A 24,317-nucleotide genomic window follows, 5' to 3' on the forward strand; every position below is an offset into this window, starting at 1 on the left:
TAGCGAAGAGATGCAGCGTAAAAAGGAAGGGCCAAAGCCAAAGCGATGAAGGACCGATAGAAGATACGGCCAGGATAAAGTGTCGAAGGCCTTATTGATGTCTAAAGATAAGAGCATCATATCAAGTTTACGAGTTATTTGCAAAATTTTATAAGAAAAACACTTTTTTTCAAAATTTTTGGACATTTTCATTTACATAGCAAAAAAAATTAAAATCCCAGCGATGAATAAATACCACCAAAATAAAGTTTTATCTGTCTCAAAAAATGCTAAAAAAATTCATATGGGTACAGTGTTGCATGACCGCGCAATTGTCATTCAAAGTGTGATAGCGCTGAAAGCTGAAAATTGGCCTGGACAGGAAGAGGGTGAAAGTGTCTGGACAGGAAGGGGGTGAAAGTGTCTGGACAGGAAGGGGGTGAAAGTGTCCGGACAGGAAGGGGGTGAAAGTGTCTGGACTGGAAGGGGGTGAAAGTGTCTGGACAGGAAGGGGGTGAAAGTGTCTGGACAGGAAGGGGGTGAAAGTGTCTGGACAGGAAGGGGGTGAAAGTGTCTGGACAGCAAGGGGGTGAAAGTGTCTGGACAGGAAGGGGGGTAAAAGTGTCTGGACAGGAAGGGGGTGAAAGTGTCTGGACAGGAAGGGGGTGAAAGTGTCCGGACTGGAAGGGGGTGAAAGTGTCTGGACAGGAAGGGGGTGAAAGTGTCCGGACAGGAAGGGGGTGAAAGTGTCTGGACTGGAAGGGGGTGAAAGTGTCTGGACAGAAGGGGGTGAAAGTGTCTGGACAGAAAGGGGGTGAAAGTGTCTGGACTGGAAGGGGGTGAAAGTGTCTGGACAGGAAGGGGGTGAAAGTGTCCGGACAGGAAGGGGGTGAAAGTGTCTGGACTGGAAGGGGGTGAAAGTGTCTGGACAGGAAGGGGGTAAAAGTGTCCGGACAGGAAGGAGGTAAAAGTGTCCGGACTGGAAGGGGGTAAAAGTGTCTGCACCTGAAGGGGGTAAAAGTGTCTGGACAGGAAGGGGGTAAAAGTATCCGGACAGGAAGGGGGTGAAAGTGTCCGGACTGGAAGTGGTTAATAAAAATGTGCAGACACCATGATCAGCCGCTAGATGGCGTTCTAATAGTTACTGCTCCGTTGATGCATTTTGGTTTTGGCAAAGGATTTAATCAAAAAGCTTAAAAACGGAGCTTTTCGCATTTCAGAAAGAATAAAAGTGTCCTGCCGCACGTACTGGGCGGAACTGGAGAAAAAAGGATTGGCAAGGCATCTGTTCGTAATTCTCTGATCACTTTCCTTATCCAAAAAGGAAGCTTACATGGGCAGGGCGTGACAACGCTGCCGGGAGAACAAGAAAAGCCGAGCAAAGAGGACTAGAGGTCCCTATAGACAGTTGGGATTTCAGGCCATGGGTGGCCCCTGTAGGAACCACCCAGCTCAAGAAAAGTCCATTTAAAAATGGAGTGAGCCTGTAGGGAAATCATTGGTTGGTAACGGTGTCCTATCAGATGGGGTCACTGCTTGGCAGGGGCAGCAGCCACGGGAGTCACGACTGCTTGAATGGAGATTCCATCATCCACGCTGTTTGACTTTTTTTCTCTCTCTCAAGAAATTTGAGTCTTCTATGGGGCCCCTTAACTGTGACAGACAACAGGAGACTCTGCAGCCTGGATGGTATGGAAATTCAAATGGTTACATGTAGGGTTGGATCAATATCAGGGGCGGACTGACAACTCATGGGGCCCCCGGGCAAGAGGGGATCATGGGGCCCCTGTGTCCTTGCCCAAACTCAAAAAAGCCTATGAAAAAGGTACCAGGGGCATCTCATGGGGCCCCTACTGACCCCGGGCCCTCGGGCAGTGCCCGAGTTTCCAAATGGTCAGTCCTCCCCCTGATCGATACAGATACCGATATCAATGCCGATACTTGTCACTTGCGCACACGGAAGCCCGGCTTTTGTGTGTAGAAGTGACAGGTTCCTCTCCCGGCAGTGCCCGAGGGCGGGGGATATGCTCCAATGCAGCCAATGGCGGACTGACTGACAGTCCAGTCCGGACTGTCAGCCAGGCATTCCGCTGCTCTGAATCCTCAGGAACCTGCAGTCATTGGTTGTTAGGACCGCCATTGTTGTAGGAACCAATGACATCACGTGAGCGCTACCCTGCAGCACGCTTCTCCTCCCAGGCTTCCCAGCTTCCGCCGCCTACCTGCTGGGCTCTAAGGAGTGAGTCTAAAGGTATGGGGGGGCTCTGATGGAGGATTCTAATGTATGGAGCCTCTGATGGGGGATATGATGTAAGAGGGATCTGATGTATGATGGCTCTGATGGGAGAATTTGATGTACAGGGGCTCTGATGGTGGATATGACGTAAGGGGGATCTGATGTAGGGGGGCTCTGATGGGAGAATTTGATGTACAGGGGCTCTGATGGTGGATATGACGTAAGGGGGATCTGATGTAGGGGGGCTATGATGGGAGAATCAGATGTATGGAGGGCTATGATGGGGGAATTTGATGTAAGGGGGGTTCTGATGGGGGAATCTGATGTAAGGGGGGGCTCTGATGTAAGAGGGCTATGATAGGGGAATCTGACCTAAGGGGGGCTCCTCTGATGGGGGAATCTGATCTAAGGGGGGCTCTTATGTAATGGGGGCTCTGATGGGGGAATCTTATGTAAGGGGGGCTCTGATGTAAGGGGGGCTATGATGGGGGAATCTGATCTAAGGGGGGCTCTGATGTAAGGGGTTCTCTGATGTATGGGGGCTCTGATGGGGGAATCTGATTTATGGGGGGCTCTGATGGGGGAATCTGATGTAATGGGGCTCTGATGGAGAAATCAGATGTATGGGGGCTCTGATGGAGGAATTGGATGTATAGGGGCTCTGATGGGGGGATCTGATGTATGGAGGCTCTGATGGAGGAATCTGATGTATGGAGGCTCTGATGGAGGAATCTGATCTATGGAGGCTCTGATGGAGGAATCTGATGTATGCAGGCTCTGATGGAGGAATCCGATGCATGGAGGCTCTGATGGAGGAATCTGATGTATGGAGGCTCTGATGGAGGAATCTGATTTATGGAGACTCTGATGGAGGAATCTGATTTATGGAGGCTCTGATGGAGGAATCTGATTTATGGGGGGCTCTGATGGGGGAATCTGATGTAATGGGGCTCTGATGGAGAAATCAGATGTATGGGGGCTCTGATGGAGGAATTGGATGTATAGGGGCTCTGATGGGGGGATCTGATGTATGGAGGCTCTGATGGAGGAATCTGATGTATGGAGGATCTGATGGAGGAATCTGATGTATGGAGGCTCTGATGGAGGAATCTGATGTATGGAGGCTCTGATGGAGGAATCTGATGTAGGAATCCGATGCATGGAGGCTCTGATGGAGGAATCTGATGTATGGAGGTTCTGATGGAGGAATCCGATGTATGGAGGCTCTGATGGAGGAATCCGATGTATGCAGGCTCTGATGGAGGAATCTGATGTATGGAGGCTCTGATGGAGGAATCTGATTTATGGAGACTCTGATGGAGGAATCTGATTTATGGAGGCTCTGATGGAGGAATCTGATTTATGGAGGCTCTGATGGAGGAATCTGATTTATGGAGACTCTGATGGGGGGATCTGATGAAAGAGGGGGGGTGCTCAGTGCAGTCCAGAGGAACGGTGGGTGTGCTGGTCCTCCCTGCGAGGGATACCGAGGAGCGGCTGGGTGGCAGGACCCAAAAACAGCACATTCCAGTGATGGGGAGAGCCCTGATCAACCTATTGATGGAGGACATGGAGAGGTGAGGAGGATCCACTGATCTACATTGTACTGTGTGAGGGGCTGTACTGAGAGCTGGAGATCACTTCCCTGCACATGCGCAGGACTTTCCAGTCAGAGCTAGTAGTAGCCAGGTAGGTCAGTGTAGGCATCAGGTAGGTAAGTCAGTGTAGTAGTCAGGTAGGTCATTGTAGGAATCAGGTAGGTCAGTCAGTGTAGTAGCCAGGTAGGTCAGTGTAGAAGTCAGGTAGGTCAGTCAGTGTAGGAATCAGGTAGGTCAGTCAGTGTAGGAATCAAGTAGGTCAGTCAGTGTAGGAATCAGGAAGGTCAGTCAGTGTAGTAGTCAGGTAGGTCAGTGTGGGAATCAGGTAGGTCAGTCAGTGTAGTAGTCAGGTAGGTCAGTGTAGTAGTCAGGTAGGTCAGTCAGTGTAGTAGTCAGGTGGGTCAGTGTAGGAATCAGGTAGGTCAGTCAGTGTAGTAGTCAGGTAGGTCAGTCAGTGTAGTAGTCAGGTGGGTCAGTGTAGGAATCAGGTAGGTCAGTCAGTGTAGTAGTCAGGTAGGGCAGTCAGTGTATTAGTCAGGTAGGTCAGTGTAGGAATCAGGAAGGTCAGTCAGTGTAGTAGTCAGGTAGGTCAGTCAGTGTATTAGGTAGGTCAGTCAGTGTATTAGTCAGGTAGGTCAGTGTAGTAGTCAGGTAGGTCAGTGTAGGAATCAGGAAGGTCAGTCAGTGTAGTAGTCAGGTAGGTCAGTGTAGGAATAAGGAAGGTCAGTCAGTGTAGTAGTCAGGTAGGTCAGTCAGTGTAGTAGTCAGGTAGGTCAGTCAGTGTAGTAGTCAGGTAGGTCAGTGTAGGAATCAGGAAGGTCAGTCAGTGTAGTAGTCAGGTAGGTCAGTGTAGGAATCAGGAAGATCAATCAGTGTAGTAGTCAGGTAGGTCAGTCAGTGTATTAGGTAGGTCAGTCAGTGTAGTAGTCAGGTTGGACAGTGTAGTAGTCAGGTAGGTCAGTGTAGGAATCAGGTAGGTCAGTCAGTGTAGTAGTCAGGTAGGTCAGTGTAGGAATAAGGAAGGTCAGTGTAGGAATAAGGAAGGTCAGTCAGTGTAGTAGTCAGGTAGGTCAGTCAGTGTAGTAGTCAGGTAGGTCAGTCAGTGTAGTAGTCAGGTAGGTCAGTGTAGTAGTCAGGTAGGTCAGTCAGTGTAGTAGTCAGGTAGGTCAGTGTAGGAATCAGGAAGGTCAGTCAGTGTAGTAGTCAGGTAGGTCAGTCAGTGTATTAGGTAGGTCAGTCAGTGTAGTAGTCAGGTTGGACAGTGTAGGAGTCAGGTAGGTCAGTGTAGGAATCAGGAAGATCAGTCAGTGTAGTAGTCAGCTAGGTCAGACAGTGTAGTAGTCAGGTAGGTCAGACAGTGTAGTAGTCAGGTAGGTCAGTCAGTGTAGTAGTCAGGTAGGTCAGTCAGTGTAGTAGTCAGGTAGGTCAGTCAGTGTAGTAGTCAGGAAGGTCAGTCAGTGTATTAGGTAGGTCAGTCAGTGTAGTAGTCAGGTAGGTCAGTCAGTGTATTAGGTAGGTCAGTCAGTGTAGTAGTCAGGTAGGTCAGTCAGTGTAGTAGTCAGGTAGGACAGTGTAGGAGTCAGGTAGGTCAGTCAGTGTAGTAGTCAGGCAGGTCAGTCAGTGTAGTAGTCAGGTAGGACAGTGTAGGAGTCAGGTAGGTCAGTCAGTGTAGTAGTCAGGCAGGTCAGTCAGTGTAGTAGTCAGGTAGGTCAGTCAGTGTAGTAGTCAGGTAGGTCAGTCAGTGTAGTAGTCAGGTAGGTCAGTCAGTGTAGTAGTCAGGAAGGTCAGTCAGTGTATTAGGTAGGTCAGTCAGTGTAGTAGTCAGGTAGGTCAGTCAGTATATTAGGTAGGTCAGTCAGTGTAGTAGTCAGGTAGGTCAGTCAGTGTAGTAGTCAGGTAGGACAGTGTAGGAGTCAGGTAGGTCAGTCAGTGTAGTAGTCAGGTAGGTCAGTCAGTGTATTAGGTAGGTCAGTCAGTGTAGTAGTCAGGTAGGTCAGTCAGTGTAGGAGTCAGGTAGGTCAGTCAGTGTATTAGGTAGGTCAGTCAGTGTAGGAGTCAGGTAGGTCAGTCAGTGTAGGAGTCAGGTAGGTCAGTTTCCCGCACTGCTCCTGTGTGAACCCAGGCTTGTCATAGTGACTACAGTCTGGTTGCACAAACGGAGTGGCGCAGGAACTGCACTTGATTAGGAGAGAATCGCACCACATTCCCACATTCCTGTTCAAATCACTTGCGATTCTTTGCAATGCAAGTTGAGCTCATTGATTTTGTATGGCCTCAAATCGCACTGCACAAAAAATAGGTAATTGGTATCGGCGAGTACCTGATCAAAATTATCATTCCTAAAAAACTGGCATCGGGGCAACCCTAGTTACATTGCCAGCATTAAGGTAAAAAACCTTCTACAAGCAGTTCTCCCCCATCCCCCCCATACCTACCCGAGCCTGATCTCCGTCCAGCGATGTAAGGGCAGCGGCTCTTCCAGCTCTCTCCCTCCTCATTGAACAGAGAGGCAACAGCATGAGCCATTGGCTCCTGCTGCTGTCAATCACAGCCTGTAGCCGAACTGAGCTCTGTGTGTCAATGGACACACAAGGCCGGCTCAGGAGCGAACACACACACGTTCTCCCATAGCAAGCAGCTTGCTATGGGGACACTCAGCAGAGTGGAGAAGCGCTGGCAGGGGACCCCAGAAGAGGAGGATTGGGGTTACTCTGTGCAAACACATTGCACAGTGCAGGTAACTAAGACATGTTTGTTATTTTTATTTTTACTTTTTACCTTTAGAATCCCTTTAAACACTTCCTTGCAACGTGCTAATCAATGTAAGATCATGCAGAGATGCAACTTACTCTCTTTCTGTAGCTTTCGCACTTTAATTTTCAGCTCGCGGGGTAACAGTCTCCAGTCTGGAAGACACAACAAAGAATAACAAAGCATGAATTTTCCTGCAATCTCTGCCCACTGTGTAATATTAAAAGGCTTAACACAAACTACACCTGCAATCAAATCATTAATTCATAAAGGCACTCGTAAAGAACTGTAACATACGTGGGCTGCGATGATAACACGCAACTTTAAGAGCTTTCACAAAGAGTACGGACGTGGAAAGTTCATTCATTTGGATGCCGCGATCAAGCGTCATTAACCACTCGAGTACCAGCCTGCATATATATACCCCTTCATGACCAGGGCATTATTAGTGTCGAGATCGTTTGACTGACAGTTACTCCGTCATGGACTAATTTTACTTAACCAATTCAATCCCGGGCACTTTTACACCTTCCTGCCCAGGCCAGTTTTCAGGTTTCTACGCTCTCCCACTTTGAATGACAATTGCGCGGTCATACAACATTGTACCCAAACTAAAATTTTATCATTTTCTTCACACAACTAGAGCTTTCTTGTGGTGGTATTTAATCACCGCCGGGGTTTTTAATTTTTTGCTAAATTAACCACTTGCCGCCCTGCCACTGTAGAATTACGGCGGCAGGGCGGCACTGGCAGGCAAAACCACGTTTTAAAATACGTGTTTTGTAAACAGATAGGGGGCGCGCGCAAGGCGCGCCGCCGCCCTATCTGTCCCGCCGATCACCGCCGCGGATGTCAGTCGCCGGGTCACAGCCGGTCTTTACGGGCTGTTTCCTGGCGACCGGCGGCAAACAGTGACAGACAGCACAGCTGCAGTAGCTGTGCTGTCTGTCACTTCCCTGACAGCTCGAGGACGAGCTGATCGAGAAAGAAGAGTTTCTCTCTCTCTCGATCAGCCTTGTCCCGCCCAGTACACACCCCCGCCCCCTAGTAAAACACTCCCCTCACTCAGATAACCCTTCCCTGCAAAATAAAGTTAACCCCTTCCTCCCCAGTGCCATTAGTACAGTGTCAGTGTTTTTTTTTTTGCACTGATCACTGTATTAGTGTTTTTGGGGATGTCAGTGACCCCAAGTCAGTACCCCCCAATGTCAGAATGTCCGCCGCAGTCGCGCCATAAGTCGCTGGTCACTGCCATAAGTCACTGATCGCCGCCATAATTTGCTGATCGCCGCCATTATTAGTGTAAAAATAAAAATCCCAGTATCTTTCCCGCCATTGTAAACGCTATAACTTTCACGTAAATCAATTAATTTACACGTATTGGTTTTTTTTTTAGCAAAGACATGTCGCAGAATGCATTTTGGCAGAAATTTATGACTAAATTTGATTTTTGCATTTTTTTTTACTGGACATGTTTTATAGCAAAAAGTCCAAAATATTGTTTGTTTTTCCTCAAAATTGTCAGCCTTTTTTTTTTATAGCGCAAAAAACAAAAACCGCACAGGCAATCAAATACCACCGAAAGAAAGCTCAATTTGTGGGGAAAAAAAGGATGTAAATTTCATTTATGTACCGTATTGCATGACCGCGCAATTGTCCGTTAAACTAGCGCAGCGCTGTATAGCAGAAAAATGGCGTAATTTGCAGTATCTACAGTCAGGTCCATAAATATTGGGACATGGACACAATTATAACATTTTTTGGCTCTATACACCACCACAATGGATTTCAAATGAAACAAACAAGATGTGCTTTAACTGCAGACTGTCAGCTTTAATTTGAGGGTATTTACATCCAAATCAGGTGAACGGTGTAGGAATTACAACAGTTTGCATATGTGCCTCCCACTTGTTAAGGGACCAAAAGTAATGGGACAGTTGGCTTCTCAGCTGTTCCATGGCCAGGTGTGTGTTATTCCCTCATTATCCCAATTACAATGAGCAGATAAAAGGTTCATTTCAAGTGTGCTATTTGCGTTTGGAATCTGTTGCTGTCAACTCTCAAGATGAGATCCAAAGAGCTGTCACTATCAGTGAAGCAAGCCATCAATAGGCTGAAAAAACAAAACAAACCCATCAGAGAGATAGCAAATCATTAGGCGTGGCCATAACAACTGTTTGGAACATTCTTAAAAAGAAGGAACGCACCGGTGAGCTCAGCAACACCAAAAGACCCGGAAGACCACGGAAAACAACTGTGGTGGATGAGCGAAGAATTCTTTCCCTGGTGAAGAAAACATCCTTCACAACAGTTGGCCAGATCAAGAACACTCTCCAGGAGGTAGGTGTATGTGTGTCAAAGTCAACAATCAAGAGAAGACTTCACCAGAGTGAATACAGAGGGTTCACCACAAGATGGAAACCATTGGTGAACCTCAAAAACAGGAAGGCCAGATTAGAGTTTGCCAAACGACATCTAAAAAAGCCTTCACAGTTCTGGAACAACATCCTATGGACAGATGAGACCGAGATCAACTTGTACCAGAGTGATGGGAAGAGAAGAGTATGGAGAAGGAAAGGAACTGCTCATGATCCTAAGCATACCACCTCATCAGTGAAGCATGGTGGTGGTAGTGTCATGGCGTGGGCATGTATGGCTGCCAATGGAACTGGTTCTCTTGTATTTATTGATGATGTGACTGCTGACAAAAGCAGCCGGATGAATTGTGAAGTGTTTCGGGAATATTATCTGCTCATATTCAGCCAAATGCTTCAGAACTCATTGAACGCTTCACAGTGCAGATGGACAATGACCCAAAGCACACTGCAAAAGCAACCAAAGAGTTTTTTAAGGGAAAGAAATGGAATGTTATGCAATGGCCAAGTCCATCACCTGACCTGAATCCGATTGAGCATTTTACTTGCTGAAGACAAAACTGAAGGGAAAATGCCCCAAGAACAAGCAGGAACTGAAGACAGTTGCAGTAGAGGCCTGGCAGAGCATCACCAGGGATGAAACCCAGCGTCTGGTGATGTCTATGCGTTCCAGACTTCAGGCTGTAATTGACTGCAAAGGATTTGCAACCAAGTATTAAAAAGTGAAAGTTTAATTTATGATTATTATTCTGTCCCATTACTTTTGGTCCTTTAAAAAGTGGGAGGCACATATGCAAACTGTTGTCATTCCTACACCGTTCACCTGATTTGGATGTAAATACTCTCAAATTAAAGCTGACAGTCTGCAGTTAAAGCACATCTTGTTCGTTTCATTTCAAATCCATTGTGGTGGTGTATAGAGCCAAAAATGTTAGAATTGTGTCCATGTCCCAATATTTATGGACCTGACTGTAGATACTGCAAATTACGCCATTTTTCTGCTATACAGCGCTGCGCTAGTTTAACGGACAATTGCGTGGTCATGCAATACGGTACATAAATGAAATTTACATCCTTTTTTTCCCCACAAATTGAGCTTTCTTTTGGTGGTATTTGATCGCCTGTGCGGTTTTTATTTTTTGCGCTATAAAAAAAAAGGCTGAAAATTTTGAGGAAAAAAAAACAATATTTTGTAGACGCTATAACTTTCACACAAAGCAATCAATATACACTTATTGGGATTTTTTTACCAAAAACATGGAGCAGAATACATTTTGGCCTAAATTTATAACCAACTTTGAGTTTACTATATATTTTTTTTTTTTGAGTTTACTATATATTTTTATATATTTTTGTTTATAGCGTGAAAAATAAAAAGCGCACAGGTGATCAAATACCACCGAAAGAAAGCTGTATTTGTGTGAAAAAAAGGACGTAAATTTTGTTTAGGTGCAGCATTGCATGACCGCGCAATTATCAGTTGAATTAGTGCAGCGCCGAGTAGCAAAAAGAGGCGTGGTCAGAAAGGGGGGTAAATCCTCAGGAGGGCGAGGGGTTAAAGCTGACAGTGCAGTTAAAGCACATCTTGTTCGTTTCATTTCACATCCATTGTGGTGGTGTATAGAGCCAAAAATGTTAGAATTGTGTCGATGTCCCAATATTTATGGACCTGACTGTATATACACATATAAGTATGCATTTCTGATGGCTAAATTCCTTATTGTAACTAGAAGTGACACAATGAATAAAAAAAAAAGCTTCCATGTGTCTGTGATTACTCAGAGATGGGGATACTTTCCTCCCATTGCTCTCCTGATTGCCTGCTCTCCAAATACAGCCTTTAAATCAACAGGGGGCTTCATTAATATCACATCTCTTGATGAGCCGCTCGGCAGGTTGCAGCACATTCTGATCACTGGCGGCTTAGGACGGGAATGTTATAGAAACGTACAGAATTTGCACCTTCTATCCAGAGGGCAATGATCAGAGAGGACGGTCTTCTGACAGATACTGTACCTACCCCCCACCCCACTCTCCCTCCCTCAAACACAATGGCATGGAGTTTTACATTGAAAGTGAACCTGTATTGTGAGCATGCAGAGCAAAACAACAGATTCACTTTACATGCTAATCTCTAGAACTAACTACAGTATCTATAGCATGTGTCTTCAGTATTTATCTATCTTTAATATTTATCTTCTGAATATATGCATAGTAATTATCTACAATCTATAATAAGTACCTACCTATCTACAGTACCCATTCACCTATCTATGAATCAGATTTATTTTCAGCACTTGTCATGTATATTCTTATTTATCTACATCTAATTTATCTACAGGATTAATCTATTTACAGTACCTATTGTATTTAATTGATCTATATCTATCTACTTTACCTACAGTAGCTATGCTATCAATCATATTTAATCTTTTCATAATGAATCGATTTGTAATATCTATCTATAGTAACTATACCTCTATTGCAATCTACTTTATGTTACAGTAACTATCATATCTAATCTATCATATTTATTTACAGTATCTAATCTATTGTATCTATAGCATTTATCTACAGTAACTATCTATAATTTGTATCTTCAGCTCATATCTATAGTATTTCTTTCCTGTATCTATCGCATCCAATCCATAACATGCATGTATCTACAGTACTTATCATATCTAATCTATAGCATTGTTCTACAGTATCTAGATATTTTTAATATTCATCTTACGTATATATCTACAGTACCTATTAAATTTAATATATCTATTTAATCATATCTAACCTACTGTATCTACAGTACCTTTTACATTTAATCAGTTTATCTATCTATCTATCTATCTATCTATCTATCTATCTATCTATCTATCTATCTATCCTTCCCACATCTATCTATCTATCTATCTATCTATCTATCTATCTATCTATCTATCTATTCTTCAGTATCTATCTATCTATCTATCTATCTATCTAATCTTCAGTATCTATCTATCTATCTATCTATCTATCTATCTATCTATCTAATGATATCTAATCTTCAGTATCTATCTATCTATCTATCTATCTATCTATCTATCTATCTATCTATCTATCTATCTATCTAATGATATCTAATCTTCAGTATCTATCTATCTATCTATCTATCTATCTATCTATCTATCTATCTATCTATCTATCTATCTATCTAATGATATCTAATCTTCAGTATCTATCTATCTATCTATCTATCTATCTATCTATCTTTCTATCTATCTATCTATCTATCTATCTATCTATCTATCTATCTATCTATCTATCTATCTATCCTTCCCATATCTATCTATCTATCTATCTATCTATCTATCTATCTATCTATCTATCTATCTATCTAATGATATCTAATCTTCAGTATCTATCTATCTATCTATCTATCTATCTATCTATCTATCTATCTATCTATCTATCTATCTATCTATCTAATCTTCAGTATCTATCTATCTATCTATCTATCTATCTATCTATCTATCTATCTATCTATCTAATCTTCAGTATCTATCTATCTATCTATCTATCTATCTATCTATCTATCTATCTATCTATCTATCTATCTATCTATCTATCTAATCTTCAGTATCTAGCTATCTATCTAGTCTACTGTATCTATCTTCAGTATCAATTTATAATATTAATCTTCAGTATATATCTAAAATATTTACCCACCATACCTATACTATCTAATCAAGCCTTTCTCAACCAGGGTGCCTGGGCACTCTGGGGTGCCTTGAAATTTTTTCAGGGGTGCCTTGGCAAAATGTCTAAAAAATTGCATGAAAACTTGTATACAAGCCAGCGGGTGGAACAAGCTTGCCTTTTAGTTCCTCAAAGCCACCGATTTTCATAGTGCACCATTACAACCCTCTAGCCGCCAGCATCCTGACAACCAATGACATCATCAGTTGATAAGGAGGATGTCAGCTGCTTGCACAGCATCCTAGTTTGATCACCCCTGCCCCTCTCCACTAGTGCTGGGGTGACATTAGCTCAGTGATGGAGAAAAACTGAGGGAGAGGAGAAACACTGGAATACTAGTCAGTACAATTGTGCAAAAGTGTATTTGCTTTGGAAGAATAAATCCCCTCTAATGTTGGGTGTCCTACATGTGTGGATGTTGCTGCGTTATATAAAACTATTAGAACAGTTCTTCACATTTTAGAATGGGGTGCCACGGGACTATCCACAATTTTAAAGGGTGCCTCGAGACTGTCCACAATTTTAAAGGGTGCCTCGGGACTGTCCACAATTTTAAAGGGTGCCTCGGGACTGTCCACAATTTTAAAGGGTGCATCAAGACTGTAGATACTTTTAAAGGGTGCCTCGAGACTGTCCACAATTTTAAAGGGTGCCTCGGGACTGTCCACAATTTTAAAGGGTGCCTCAAGACTGTCCATAATTTTAAAGGGTGCCTCGGGACTGTCCACAATTTTAAAGGGTGCCTCGGGACTGGCCACAATTTTAAAGGGTGCCTCGAGACTGTCCATAATTTTAAAAGGTGCCTCGGGACTGTCCATAATTTTAAAGGGTGCCTCGGGACTGTCCACAATTTTAACAGGTGCCTCGGGACTGTCCATAATTTTAAAGGGTGCCTCGGGACTGTCCATAATTTTAAAGGGTGCCTCGGGACTGTCCATAATTTTAAAGAGTGCCTCGGGACTGTCCGTAATTTTAAAGGGTGCCTCGGGACTGTCCATAATTTTAAAGGGTGCCTCGGGACTGTCCACAATTTTAAAGGGTGCCTCGGGACTGTCCACAATTTTAAAGGGTTCCTCGGGACTGTCCATAATTTTAAAGGGTGCCTCGGGACTGTCCATGATTTTAAAGGGTGCCTCGGGACTGTCCATAATTTTAAAGGGTGCCTCGGGACTGTCCACAATTTTAAAGGGTGCCTCGGGACTGTCCACAATTTTAAAGGGTGCCTCGGGACTGTCCATAATTTTAAAGGGTGCCTCGAGACTGTCCATAATTTTAAAGGGTGCCTCGGGACTGTCCACAATTTTAAAGGGTGCCTCGGGACTGTCCATAATTTTAAAGGGTGCCTCGGGACTGTCCACAATTTTAAAGGGTGCCTCAGGACTGTCCACAATTTTAAAGGGTGCCTCAAGACTGTCCGTAATTTTAAAGGGTGCCTCGGGACTGTCCATGATTTTAAAGGGTGCCTCGGGACTGTCCATAATTTTAAAGGGTGCCTCGGGACTGTCCACAATTTTAAAGGGTGCCTCGGGACTGTCCACAATTTTAAAGGGTGCCTCGGGACTGTCCATAATTTTAAAGGGTGCCTCGAGACTGTCCATCATTTTAAAGGGTGCCTCGGGACTGTCCACAATTTTAAAGGGTGCCTCGGGACTGTCCACAATTTTAAAGGGTGCCTCAGGACTGTCCACAATTTTAAAGGGTGCCTCAAGACTGTCCGTAATTTTAAAGGGTGCCTCGGGACTGTCCATGATTTTAAAGGGTGCCTCGGGACTGTCCATAATTTTAAAGGGTGCCTCGGGACTGTCCACAATTTTAAAGGGTGCCTCGGGACTGTCCACAATTTTAAAGGGTGCCTCGGGACTGTCCATAATTTTAAAGGGTGCCTCGAGACTGTCCATCATTTTAAAGGGTGCCTCGGGACTGTCCACAATTTTAAAGGGTGCCTCGGGACTGTCCACAATTTTAAAGGGTGCCTCAGGACTGTCCACAATTTTAAAGGGTGCCTCAAGACTGTCCGTAATTTTAAAGGGTGCCTCGGGACTGTCCATGATTTTAAAGGGTGCCTCGGGACTGTCCACAATTTTAAAGGGTGCCTCGGGACTGTCCACAATTTTAAAGGGTGCCTCAGGACTGTCCACAATTTTAAAGGGTGCCTCAAGACTGTCCGTAATTTTAAAGGGTGCCTCGGGACTGTCCATGATTTTAAAGGGTGCCTCGGGACTGTCCATAATTTTAAAGGGTGCCTCGGGACTGTCCACAATTTTAAAGGGTGCCTCGGGACTGTCCACAATTTTAAAGGGTGCCTCAGGACTGTCCACAATTTTAAAGGGTGCCTCAAGACTGTCCGTAATTTTAAAGGGTGCCTCGGGACTGTCCATGATTTTAAAGGGTGCCTCGGGACTGTCCACAATTTTAAAGGGTGCCTCGGGACTGTCCACAATTTTAAAGGGTGCCTCAGGACTGTCCACAATTTTAAAGGGTGCCTCAAGACTGTCCGTAATTTTAAAGGGTGCCTCGGGACTGTCCATGATTTTAAAGGGTGCCTCGGGACTGTCCATAATTTTAAAGGGTGCCTCGGGACTGTCCACAATTTTAAAGGGTGCCTCGGGACTGTCCACAATTTTAAAGGGTGCCTCGGGACTGTCCATAATTTTAAAGGGTGCCTCGAGACTGTCCATCATTTTAAAGGGTGCCTCGGGACTGTCCACAATTTTAAAGGGTGCCTCGGGACTGTCCACAATTTTAAAGGGTGCCTCAGGACTGTCCACAATTTTAAAGGGTGCCTCAAGACTGTCCGTAATTTTAAAGGGTGCCTCGGGACTGTCCATGATTTTAAAGGGTGCCTCGGGACTGTCCACAATTTTAAAGGGTGCCTCGGGACTGTCCATAATTTTAAAGGGTGCCTCGAGACTGTCCATAATTTTAAAGGGTGCCTCGGGACTGTCCACAATTTTAAAGGGTGCCTCGGGACTGTCCATAATTTTAAAGGGTGCCTCGGGACTGTCCACAATTTTAAAGGGTGCCTCAGGACTGTCCACAATTTTAAAGGGTGCCTCAAGACTGTCCGTAATTTTAAAGGGTGCCTCGGGACTGTCCATGATTTTAAAGGGTGCCTCGGGACTGTCCATAATTTTAAAGGGTGCCTCGGGACTGTCCACAATTTTAAAGGGTGCCTTGGGACTGTCCACAATTTTAAAGGGTGCCTCGGGACTGTCCATAATTTTAAAGGGTGCCTCGAGACTGTCCATCATTTTAAAGGGTGCCTCGGGACTGTCCACAATTTTAAAGGGTGCCTCGGGACTGTCCACAATTTTAAAGGGTGCCTCAGGACTGTCCACAATTTTAAAGGGTGCCTCAAGACTGTCCGTAATTTTAAAGGGTGCCTCGGGACTGTCCATGATTTTAAAGGGTGCCTCGGGACTGTCCATAATTTTAAAGGGTGCCTCGGGACTGTCCACAATTTTAAAGGGTGCCTCGGGACTGTCCATAATTTTAAAGGGTGCCTCGAGACTGTCCATCATTTTAAAGGGTGCCTGAGGACTGTCCATAATTTTAAAGGGTGCCTCGGGACTGTCCATGATTTTAAAGGGTGCCTCAGGACTGTCCATAAATCTAAACGGTGCTTCAGGACTGTCCATAATTTTAAAGGGTGCCTCGGGACTGTCCATAATTTTAAAGGGTGCCTCAGGACTGTCCATAAATCTAAAGGGTGCTTCAGGACTGTCCATAAATCTAAAGGGTGCTTCAGGACTGTCCATAATTTTTAAGGGTGCCTCAGGACTGTCCATAAATCTAAAGGGTGCCCCGGGATTGCCCATAATTTTAGAGGGTGCCTTGACTGAAGAAAAAATGTTGATAAACACTGATCTAATCTAATATATATATATATATATATATAGTATTTATCTACTCTATTATCTATGTAATTTTTTTTCTAACTATTGTATCTATCTATCATGTCCTACCTACAATAACTATCATATTAATCTATATTTAATATCTGTAACTCTCTAGTATTTATCTGCTTTATTATCTATCTATATATATTGTACTTATATATTTACTTTTGAAAAATTTGTTTTTATTACTTGAATACCTTCAGAGACATAAAAGCAAGCCTCACCCTAAAGGGTGCCTCGGGACTGTCCATAATTTTAAAGGGTGCCACGGGACTGTTCACAATTTTAAAGGGTGCCTCAAACCTGTCCACAATTTTAAAGGGTGCCTCGGGACTGTCCACAATTTTAAAGCGTGCCTCGGGACTGTCCACAATTTTAAAGGGTGCCTCGGGACTGTCCACAATTTTAAAGGGTGCCTCGGGACTGTCCATAATTTTAAAGGGTGCCTCGGGACTGTCCTTAATTTTAAAGGTTGCCTCGGGACTATCCATAATTTTAAAGGGTGCCTCGGGACTATCCATAATTTTAAAGGGTGCCTCGGGACTATCCGTAATTTTTAAGGGTGCCTCGGGACTATCCGTAATTTTTAAGGGTGCCTCGGAACTGTCCACAATTTTAAAGGGTGCCTCGGGACTGTCCACAATTTTAAAGGGTGCCTCGGGACTGTCCGTAATTTTAAAGGGTGCCTCTGGACTGTCCACAATTTTAAAGGGTGCCTCGGGACTGTCCATAATTTTAAAGGGTGCCTCGGGACTGTCCATAATTTTAAAGGGTGCCTCGGGACTGTCCATGATTTTAAAGGGTGCCTCGGGACTGTCCATAATTTTAAAGGGTGCCTCGGGACTGTCCACAATTTTAAAGGGTGCCTCGGGACTGTCCATAATTTTAAAGGGTGCCTCGGGACTGTCCATAATTTTAAAGGGTGCCTCGGGAATGTCCACAATTTTAAAGGGTGCCTCGGGACTGTCCATAATTTTAAAGGGTGCCTCGGGACTGTCCATAATTTTAAAGGGTGCCTGAGGACTGTCCATAATTTTAAAGGGTGCCTCGGGACTGTCCATGATTTTAAAGGGTGCCTCAGGACTGTCCATAATTTTAAAGGGTGCCTCGGGACTGTCCATGATTTTAAAGGGTGCCTCAGGACTGTCCATAATTTTAAAGGGTGCCTCGGGACTGTCCATGATTTTAAAGGGTGCCTCAGGACTGTCCATAAATCTAAACGGTGCTTCAGGACTGTCCATAATTTTAAAGGGTGCCTCGGGACTGTCCATAATTTTTAAGGGTGCCTCAGGACTGTCCATAAATCTAAAGGGTGCCCCGGGATTGCCCATAATTTTAGAGGGTGCCTTGACTGAAGAAAAAATGTTGATAAACACTGATCTAATCTAATATATATATATATATATATATATATATATATATATATAGTATTTATCTACTCTATTATCTATGTAATTTTTTTTCTAACTATTGTATCTATCTATCATGTCCTACCTACAATAACTATCATATTAATCTATATTTAATATCTGTAACTCTCTAGTATTTATCTGCTCTATTATCTATCTATATACAGTATATTGTACTTATATATTTACTTTTGAAAAATTTGTTTTTATTACTTGAATACCTCCAGAGACATAAAAGCGAGCCTCACCCTAAAGGGTGCCTCGGGACTGTCCATAATTTTAAAGGGTGCCTCGGAACTGTCCATAATTTTAAAGGGTGCCTCGGGACTGTCCGTAATTTTAAAGGGTGCCTCGGGACTGTCCACAATTTTAAAGGGTGCCTCGGGACTGTCCACAATTTTAAAGGGTCCTCGGGACTGTCCACAATTTTAAAGGGTGCCTCGGGACTGTCCATAATTTTAAAGGGTGCCTCGGGACTGTCCATAATTTTAAAGGGTGCCTCGGAACTGTCCTTAATTTTAAAGGTTGCCTCGGGACTATCCGTAATTTTAAAGGGTGCCTCGGGACTGTCCTTAATTTTAAAGGTTGCCTCGGGACTATCCGTAATTTTAAAGGTTGCCTCGGGACTATCCGTAATTTTTAAGGGTGCCTCGGGACTATCCGTAATTTTTAAGGGTGCCTCGGAACTGTCCACAATTTTAAAGGGTGCCTCGGGACTGTCCACAATTTTAAAGGGTGCCTCGGGACTGTCCGTAATTTTAAAGGGTGCCTCTGGACTGTCCACAATTTTAAAGGGTGCCTCGGGACTGTCCATAATTTTAAAGGGTGCCTCAGGAGTATCCATAAATCTAAAGGGTGCTTCGGGACTGTTCATAATTTTAAAGGGTGCCTCGGGACTGTCCATAATTTTTAAGGGTGCCTCGGGACTGTCCATAATTTTAAAGGGTGCCTCGAGACTGTCCATAATTTTAAAGGGTGCCTCGAGACTGTCCACAATTTTAAAGGGTGCCTCGGGACTGTCCATAATTTTAAAGGGTGCCTCGGGACTGTCAATAATTTTAAAGGGTGCTTTGGAACTGTCCGTAATTTTAAAGGGTGCCTCGAGACTGTCCACAATTTTAAAGGGTGCCTCGGGACTGTCAATAATTTTAAAGGGTGCTTTGGAACTGTCCGTAATTTTAAAGGGTGCCTCGGGACTGTCCATAATTTTAAAGGGTGCTTTGGAACTGTCCGTAATTTTAAAGGGTGCCTCAGGACTGTCCACAATTTTAAAGGGTGCCTCGGGACTGTCCATAATTTTAAAGGGTGCCTCGAGACTGTCCACAATTTTACAGGGTGCCTCGGGACTGTCCATAATTTTAAAGGGTGCCTCAGGACTGTCCATAAATCTAAAGGGTGCCTCAGGACTGTCCATAAATCTAAAGGGTGCCTCAGGACTGTCCATAAATCTAAAGGGTGCCTCAGGACTGTCCATAAATCTAAAGGGTGCCTCGGGACTGTCCACAATTTTAAAGGGTGCCTCAGGACTGTCCATCATTTTAAAGGGTGCCTCAGGACGGTCCATAATGTTAAAGGTTGCCTCGGGACTATCCGTAATTTTAAAGGTTGCCTCGGTTACTGTCCATAATTTTAAAGGGTGCCTCAGGAGTATCCATAAATCTAAAGGGTGCCCCGGGATTGCCCATAATCTTAGAGGGTGCCTTGACTGAAGAAAATATATATATATATTAGATTAGATCAGTGTTTATCAACATTTTTATATATATATATATATATATATATATATATATAGTATTTATCTACTCTATTATCTATGTCATTTTTTTTCTAACTATTGTATCTATCTATCTCTATCTCTCTCTCTCCATCCATCCATCCATCCATCTATCTATCTATCTATCTATCTATCTATCTATCTATCTATCTATCTATCTATCATGTCCTACCTACAATATCTATCATGTTTATCTATCTTTAAGATCTGTAACTCTCTAGTATTTATCTGCTCTATTATCTATCTATATATACCGTACTTATATATTTACTTTTGAAAAATTTGTTTTTATTACTTGAATACCTTCAGAGACATAAAAGCGAGCCTCAAAGAAGTGAATTGTGTGTCCTGTATAACAGATGTCAGGCATAGTGCTTGCGGCCTCAGGAATCACAGCTGGTGGTGACAATATCCTCGGTGGGATAATCTCACGGGTGCCGGCGTCACAACTGCGAGCCGATTATTCGGTTACTGATAGCACAGTTGCAGTAATGGGCCTAACCTTTCCCGGGTCTGAGTATGTATTCAGCTCTATACGCCTCAGAATAGATCTGGGCTCACACAGACAAGATCTTACCAGGGTGCCAATCAATGGCATTGTCAACAGGTCCAGACGTCTGATACTTATCAGAGTAGCGTTCCACATCTGAGAGAGAGAAAAATAACAGGAGGTTAAAAATAGACGCCACTTCCTGCGTCACCGAGAGGCAAAATCAATATAACACCACGTAGACACAGACACAAACTCTTCCCGGCCAATCAGGAGAGGGGAAAGCAGCCGACGCTTCTGCAGTCGCTGCTGAAATGTGTCACAGGCCGAGCGTGGAGCTTTCGCGGCTTTGTGACAGTGAAAGGGAAAAATTGAATTAAACCATCTTTATTTTGCAAGTGCTAATAGACTCTGAAATGTACACTACGGTCTGGAATCCGGGCCCCGGGAACGGTGACACAATTAGAATTCCTAACAAATCCCCCCCCCCCCCTTAGACAGATGGTATTGTGGGGGGTCTGGCTAATGACTCTCAGCCGCTGGGCACAGGGCAATTAAGAAGATGTTAGATGTGTCAGAAGCAGGCTGGCCAGAAAATAAGGTGGCGGGAGGAAGGGGGGATACTTGAGAGATACTTAAACAAAAAAAAAAAGATGACGGCACGTCAAGTGTATTCTGCCAGACAAGATGGCTACCGATTGGCCCCTGCAAATCGCTCGTTATAAGAAAACAACCAGCTAATCGGCCATTCATGGCAAATTAAGAAGTCTTTTTTTTTTTTTTGTAAGGGGAATGACCACTGTGCTTTAATTAGCACGTATTTTGTAATAGAAATAATAATACAATGCACTTTTTTTAATTTATATGACAAAACATTAGAGCTTGGTTCAGATTACTGCGTCGGGATTCCACGCAAAATCACACATTTTCACGACTTGCACAGAAACACACTGTGACGGGAGTCACTTTGGGTGGGGGGCCCATGGAACCCAGCTCACTTTGGAGAGGTGGGGAGACCCCTGTCTCAGCTCCCCATATCCCTATTATGTGTAAGTCACCCTGTGTCTGTTAGGGGTACAGGATGATCTGTCCTAATATTGTGTAGACATGTTTAGGAGATAGGTGGGGTGGGGGGTTGTGGATGGTTTGGTGTTGAGTGGCTGCATCCCATTGTTCTATTGTTTGTCTTGCTTAGGAGCAAACTATTATGGGATGTATGTGTTTATGTGTATTAACTTAGTGGGAAGGGGGGTCTCCAGCAGCCCTCCCTCCTGATGGGACTGGCTGCTGGTGTGAAGTTTGAATACCTGTGTGTCTCTTGTTACTAAATGTAGATTGTCCTGGGCTGTGTCATTATGCAGGGAGGGGGGATTGCCCCCTGAGTGTATATATCTTGTATTTGTGTTCATATAAACTAGTCTACCTCTGGCTTACTTCAAATCTGGTGTCATCTGTATCTTGGGGTAACAATAGCGAGAGTCACTGGTCTCGTGTTCCAGAGCCTGAGAAGCAGCTACTTGACGAAGATACACAGTCGTCGGTGTCTGGGGTCCGTTACAAACACTGCCCTTTAGCAGACGCACGGTAGTGCCAATACCTGGTAACGTCACCCCTATGCATATGTTAAGGCTGTGGCACCCTGCAGTTTGGTGCTTCTCTGGGAAAGGGTCCGTTCCATATTGCCTATTGAAATGAGTTGGCTGCCCAGCATGTGTGCTCAGTTGTGGAAAGAAGAAAAAAGCAACCGAATGCATGTACTCCTGCACTGGACAGTGGACTCCACAATGTCAATATCACCACATGAGTAAGAAAGGAATGCAAGCCTTGCTGCCCTCAATGGACCAGGGAAATCCAGAGAGAACTGTATATAGGAAACAAAAGAGGGCGCACGGGCCTAGTGCATTACCTTTAACAATGAGATTTATTTATAAATAGTAAAATACTCACAAGAGAAATAAAATCAAATGGAAAGCATGTCACCAAGGATGCAATGTGGTCCAAAAACCCCTGAAGGTGGTCTGGTGGGGGACTGTAGACCTCTGGATAGCTGGTGGCTGACACGTTTCGAGGTTGTACCTCTTCCTCAGAGCCAGTCGTGTGCTCAGTTGTACCTGTAGGTGTGAACCTAGCCTAAAGCAGACCTTATCCCCCCCCCCCCCCCCCCAGATCACCTCTGTACATGACTGCTACCCGCCGCAATATAAATCTAGCCCCGCCCACTCGCCTCCATTCTCGCTTAGACAAGAATGATGTGTCCCTACTTCCTCGGTCTCCTGGGATTTGTCATGGCATATCCCGAGAGGCTACAGGAGTTGGGACCAACAGCGGCCAGCGGGCAGAGCCGTGGTCATCAACAGAGGCCGGATGCCTGAACAGAAAAAAAAAGAAGCTGGCTTCCGATGAATGAGGAGCAAAATGGTTGCGCAGGACCTGAGCTGCTACACCTGATCAGTGGATCACAACAGAACATGCTGGATCCTTTGGCCAGGTGAGTATCTGAATCGAGGACAACGATGTAAAACAGGTAAGTGGAGAGACTGAAGCGCCTCTTTAAGGGCCCACTGCCGGCACATAAGGGACACAAGCCCAGGTCATACTGGCACGTGGCTATTTGGCCCCGTTCACATATTACTTAGTGGAAACACAGGTTCCCAATAGCGAATTTGTGACCGCGATTCATGTGCAAAAACACATGTCCCTCACAGGGAAGCCCATTCACTTGAATAGGCTGCCCTATGCATGTTTGTCATGCCACAGAAGTTCAGGGACCAAATTCTGTCCCTGTACCAGGTGTGTTTTGACATGCTAAGTTTCTGCCAATAATTCCTATTTGTGAACAGAGCCTTATAAACGGGCCCTAAATTGCCAACAAAGTATCAATTTATGTACAAAATATAAAGTATAACAACAAAAGCTGGATGCGGGGTCCTTCTTTATTAATAAAACTAGAATGCCAGTATCAGGCTCCATTCACATTGCTGCAACCCAAAGTCATCTGACTTGCTTGATTCTTACTTGCAACATGCTTGCAAGTTTTGTCATATAGTTGCATTGATTAAGACGCCATCCACTGAAATGAATGTATTTTGACATGTCACACGGCTTTAAGTGTCCTAAGTCTCATAATAAATAGCAGTGTGATCCAGGGCTTAGTGTCACTTATATACAGTATATACATACATATATATATATATATATATATATATATATACATAAATATATATACACACATATGTGAAAATTTATATTTATTTTTATATATATATATATACAGTTGCAAGAAAAAGTATGTGAACCCCTTGGGATTACGTGGAGTTTTGCATGAATTGGGCATAAAATGTGCTCTGAACGTCATCTAAGTCACAACAATAGAAGAACACAGTCTGCTGAACATAATACTACACAAACATTAGATGTTGCCATGGTTTCATTGCACATAACATGTAAACATTCACAGTGCAGGGAGGAAAAAGTATGTGAACCTTTGGACTTAATAACTGGTTGACCCTCCTTTGGCAGCAATAATCTCAACCAAACGTTTCTTGTAGTTGCAGATCAGACCTGCACAACGATCTGGAGTCATTTTGGACCACTCCTCTTCACAAAACTGTTTCAGTGTAGCAATATTCTTGGGATGTCTGGTGTGAATCGCTCTCTTAAGGTCATGACACAGCATTTCAATCGGGTTGAGGTCAGGACTCTGACTGGGCCACTCCAGAAGGCGTATTCTGTGCTGTTGCAGCCATTGTTTTGTTGAATGACTTGTATGCTTTGGGTCATTGTCCTGTTGCATCACCCATCCTCTGCGGAGCTTCACTTGGGGGACAGATGGTCGTACGTTTTCCTGCAAAATGATTTGATAAACTCTGGAATTCATTTTCCCATCAATGACAACAATCCGTCCAGGCCCTGAGGCAGCAAAGCAGCCCCAAACCATGATGCTCCCTCCGCCATGTTTTACAGTTGGGATGAGGTTTTGATGTTGGTGTGCTGTGCCTTTTTTTCTCCACACATAGTGTTGTGTGTTCTTCCCAAACAACTCAATCTTGGTTTCATCTGTTCACAGTATATTTT

The 24,317-nt window shown here is 44.1% G+C and overlaps 1 protein-coding gene across 2 annotated transcripts in view; it reads right to left on the bottom strand.

Annotated features, from left to right (window-relative positions):
• The window catches only part of POLR3GL (RNA polymerase III subunit GL), a 63,369-nt gene that overhangs the window by 19,479 nt on the left and 19,573 nt on the right, over positions 1-24,317 (bottom strand). For both annotated transcript variants that reach the window (XM_089655489.1, XM_089655490.1), the window contains exons 4-5: positions 20,331-20,399; positions 6,663-6,719 (exon numbers count right to left, since the gene is read on the bottom strand). In XM_089655489.1, coding sequence (XP_089511615.1) covers positions 6,663-6,719; positions 20,331-20,399 — 126 coding nt within the window. The remainder of the gene's footprint in view (positions 1-6,662; positions 6,720-20,330; positions 20,400-24,317) is intronic.

Source organism: Staurois parvus, unplaced genomic scaffold (assembly GCF_062004578.1).
Source record: "Staurois parvus isolate SC_StPar_1 unplaced genomic scaffold, SC_StPar_1.0 ptg000842l, whole genome shotgun sequence".
NCBI lineage: Eukaryota > Metazoa > Chordata > Amphibia > Anura > Ranidae > Staurois > Staurois parvus.